Source organism: Nicotiana tabacum, chromosome 21, assembly GCF_000715075.1.
Source record: "Nicotiana tabacum cultivar K326 chromosome 21, ASM71507v2, whole genome shotgun sequence".
NCBI classification, from domain to species: domain Eukaryota; kingdom Viridiplantae; phylum Streptophyta; class Magnoliopsida; order Solanales; family Solanaceae; genus Nicotiana; species Nicotiana tabacum.
In genome coordinates, this window is record NC_134100.1 from 14771054 (window position 1) to 14775496 (window position 4443).

General features: G+C 38.3%; 1 protein-coding gene across 1 annotated transcript; it reads right to left on the reverse strand.

Moving 5' to 3' along the window:
• Positions 1 to 3849: 3849 nt before the first annotated feature.
• Positions 3850 to 4197, reverse strand: LOC142175139 (uncharacterized). The gene has a single exon (XM_075241711.1). It carries the CDS (start codon positions 4195 to 4197, stop codon positions 3850 to 3852), a length of 348 nt encoding a protein of 115 aa, XP_075097812.1.
• Between the last annotated feature and the right edge of the window lie 246 nt (positions 4198 to 4443).

The following is a 4443-nucleotide window of genomic DNA, read 5'->3' on the forward strand; positions in this document are numbered from 1 at the left end:
GCATGCTTGGTTCGATTAAGTTCTTTGTGTTTGAATCCTTTTTCCTTGTTTGACTTATCTAATTCTGAGTTCTTACCATTTTTTTAACTCGGCTAGTGTTGAAACCCTAATTTCTTAAAAGGTTTTCCTCAATTACTACTATGAGTTCTTTACTTGTTTCTGGCTTTCTTTACCTGTTAGACTGGTTTCTTTACTTTGTTTCTACGTGTGAGCCATGACTGCTTGACCTTGTTGATTACCATGCTTTGAATAGCCTTTAGCCTATTCATGTCACTCCTGTATGTTTATGTTCATCTAGTTTGCTCCCTTTTGTCAATATGTTTGACCCTGCATGTCTGATACTTCTGCTCATCCTATTTATATGTCAAAGTGCAGAATCATGATTCTTTCTTGATTGATCTTGATTTCCCCAAGTTACGACTAATTGCAAATGTTTTCTTATAAAACCCCTAATTCCACCCGTTTGTTTGAATTGATTGATTCCTTTCCTTTATTTGTTGTGATATTGTACCTCTGCTGAATCCTTTCCCCAATTCAGTATATTTTGCATTTAGACTCAATTATTTACCCTATACTTTCAATATCCCCTAAATGGTCAGAAATAAATTTTTCTCAAACTGATTTTCTTTCCTTAATTAACCCTGTTAGTATCCGTTTGAGCAGTAGTCCCTTGATTAAAGGGGAGTACTTGTGTTAATTGATTCTGATTGTGATTATTTCTATGTTTGTGTTAAAAACTTACTTGTTACCTTATTCTCTACTCGTTTTCAAAACTATAAATACCTCAATGCTTTCACTAACAAGACACAAACAACTGAGTTCAAAAAATACACACTTACATATTCAAACTCTCTTTCTTTTCTCTATTACTTGTGCTATTGCCTTGTCTAGCCGGCTGAAAGCCAAGGCTAGACTTTGGAACACTGATTGCCTTACTTCTTTTTCTGCACTTTGCTCCTTCAACTGGTACGTTCCTAATTTAAATTCTGAGACTCAACCTATGTGTTCCCTTGCTGTAAATCACTACCTCTTTTTAACTTAATGGCTCATGCTGTTGAGTTGTACTGTGTATTTACTACTTTACTCAACATGCTTAAAATTCTGCCCTTCTTTAAAAGTGATCAGCATGTTTACTTGTTCCTGTTTCTATCCTTCAATTAGCATGTCTATAATGTGCCTAATGCATGACTAATTTTGTGTTTCTGCTTTGGGTCCTCTATGTCCCAAACCCCTATCCCTTCCATATGTTTATTTCTGGCTGGTTTCAGATTATGCCAGCATCAGCTATTGTTGTGCATGTCCATACCAGACTCCTGCTGGGGTTATGTGTTTACAAACAAATGTCTGTGTGTCCTCAAGTCCCTTAACCCCTTTGTGTGACTATTGATTCTGTGTGTTTGAGTGTTGTTTATTACTACAACTGATTTCAATCACCTCTGTCACTAATTACTTTCAAAAATGGACTTGCCAGTCCAGTTTTAAACAAACTCTTTTTCAAACTATGTGTTCTACACTTCCACTATACTCTTAGAATCTAGGTTCTGCCCCTCTTGTGTGAGCCTTGCTTTGGGACCCTTGAGTTCCCTCTAAACCTAGACACATAAGGGCTGGCTCTTCCACACTACACTTACTCTGTTTGGTTATGCAAAATCTGGGTTTGAGCATTGCTCGGGATCCCTTGAGGTCCTTAGGGAACTCTGACACACCCAGATATAAGAAAGGCTGTGGAATGACATTGGCATTTGAGGTGGTTTATTCCATAACTCAGAGAGGAAGTCAGAACCAGGCTTCATATGGTTGTAACTTCTTATGTTTGCATTTTTTTATGTAATTCAATCATTTGGTCTGTAATAATTTGTAAACAAATATTGGGGTGATTAGTGAAAAGGGGTGGGTAGTTGTGTATTGTGGGTAAATTGGGTAGATAACATGCCTATAGGGTCTATTTTGATTCAAAATACGATCTGTTAGATAACATGCCTATAGGATCTGCTATGGTTTAAAATAAATTCTGCATGCTTTACTTTCACACAATTAGAAACCATGCCTATAAGGCCCAAGTCAGCTTTTAATACTTAGATACCATGCTTGTAGGAATTAAAATCAGCTATAATAGAAATCATGCCTATAGAACTTAAAACCAGTTTAGTTGGAGAAGCAGTTTAATTCACGTTGTTTATTCTGAATTGGATTAGTCAAAATCTGTCGCTTCTTTAATAAGTTTTCAAACACTGCCTTAAAATTAATACCGTTAGAAAGTATGTCTATAGGATCTCAAGTTGTCCATTTAAAATTGATCATTGTTTTACAACATTCCTAATCAATAGAGATATCATGCTCATAGGACATCACTATTATGCCTAGGCAAGCCTTAGGCAATAATTCGAACAAAAAATTGAAATGCCTTTGTTTAATTATCAACTGCTACAACCAGCAGGCGGGCCTGATTTAGACTTCTTATCTGAGTCATGTAATAAATTTGGTTCTACTTCAACAACTTAAACACCCTGCTTTAGTAATTTAAATTCAGACCTTGACTGTGTATAAGTCATGCTGTCTATGTGTATTATTTGTCTCTTTAGCATTTTTACCTTTAAACCTGAGGTCTGTCTAGAACTTCCTTCTTTTAGGAATAAGAGTCCTAAAATTCCTCCGGGACTGATAGGAAGGGATGAGTAGCATCATGCAATAAGAGTCAAAACCAATTATCGCTCTAATTACCTTTACGGAGTGGGAAAGGGTAGATATGAATATGATGACCGGTGCATTAATGCCACGTGTAGCCCCTCTTTTGAGGAGTGTCATACCGGGTATTGCATTGACGTGATCCATATTATAAACAAACCTAGGACCCCCTTCCCTTTTACAAGTATGTTTAAATTATAACTTTTTCTCACCTCTTCTTAGTTGTTTTCTTACATATGTGTATTTAAACTTAAATACCCTACTATTTGAGCCAATACTTGCCTATTTGCTAACTGTACAAATTCATAAAATTGTATGGTCGGGAACCACACTAGTGGATCTTGAGGGGTTCCTAACACCTTCCCCTTGGGATAATTTCAAGCCATTACCCTATCTCTGGTTGTCCAAACATAGTTAGAAATGAACCCTATAGGTGTCCTAATGCACCTTAAATCATTAGGTGGCGACTCTTCAAATGCAAACCCTGTTCCCAAAAGGAATGAGTTGTCCCATACCGAATGTCATAAACCCGATTTTCGTATGTGAAGAGGAAAAAAAAAAGGCGCGACATCGTCGAAGTATGATCTCCTCGTAGTTCGAACGAGGTCGAACTCATGTTCTTGTCGATGGCCTTAGCCATTTCTTGTTGGAGATTTGATCGCATTCCCGTAGGAAGACATGTCGGCTTTGTTTATGCAATGGAGGTTTAATTATATACTTGAAAGGATCACATGTCGACTTTGCACATACAATGGAGATTTGATTAAGTTCTTGTGAGAATCACATGTCGACTCTGCACATATAATGGAGATTTGATTATCTATATCCAGTCCCTTCATTACTTATGGGTCAAGATAATGAATAGCACTTCATTCCTTGAGGCGTCTTCCTCTCCGCCTCGTTAAAAACCTCCCCAGGAAAACCCGATTGGGACAAAACTGGGGTGAGGGAAAAAGAGTACGACTTAGGTGACGCCTTCTTTTAGAAGTGGAAGTACTTGAGATGGGCGACATTCCAGTTATTTTGGAGTAGTTTTCCCTCCATTATTTCTAACTGGAATGCTCCTTTGTTTGCTGCAGCTATGATTTTGTATGGTCCATCCCAGGTTTTTCCCAATTTTCCCTCATTAGAGTTTTTCAATGCTTGTGTTTTTGCCTTGAGGACTTAGTCTCCGACTTTGTGTGGTCGCACCTTGGCTTTCTTGTTGTAGTATCTTTCTGCTTGCTGCTTCTGGGCTACCATTCTTATGTGGGCCATGTCTTTCCGTTCTTCGACTTTATCCAGATCTTGTAGCCTACTTTCGTCGTTGCTTGGTCCGCTCTCATTAGAGTATCTCAAACTGGGTTCTTCGATCTCGACGGGTATAACTGCGTCAGTCCCGTAGACCAGTGAATATGGCTTTTCTCCTGTGCTGGTTTTTGGCGTAGGGCGGTATGCCCATAATACTTCCGGTAGTAACTCAGGTCGTAGCCCTTTAGCATCCTCCAACTTCTTTTTCAATATATTTAACATTACTTTATTGGAGGATTCAGCTTGACCATTGCCGGAAGAGTGATATGGAGTGGAGAGTATTCGTTTGATGTGCCATTTTTCGAAAAACTCATTCGTTCTCTTTCCGACGAACTGAGGTCCGTTGTCGCAACTGATTTCTTTGGGGATGCCAAAATGACATATGATGTTTTTCCATATGAATGTGATGACCTCCTGCTCACGTATATGAATGTATGCACCTACTTCCACCCATTTAAAAAAGTAATC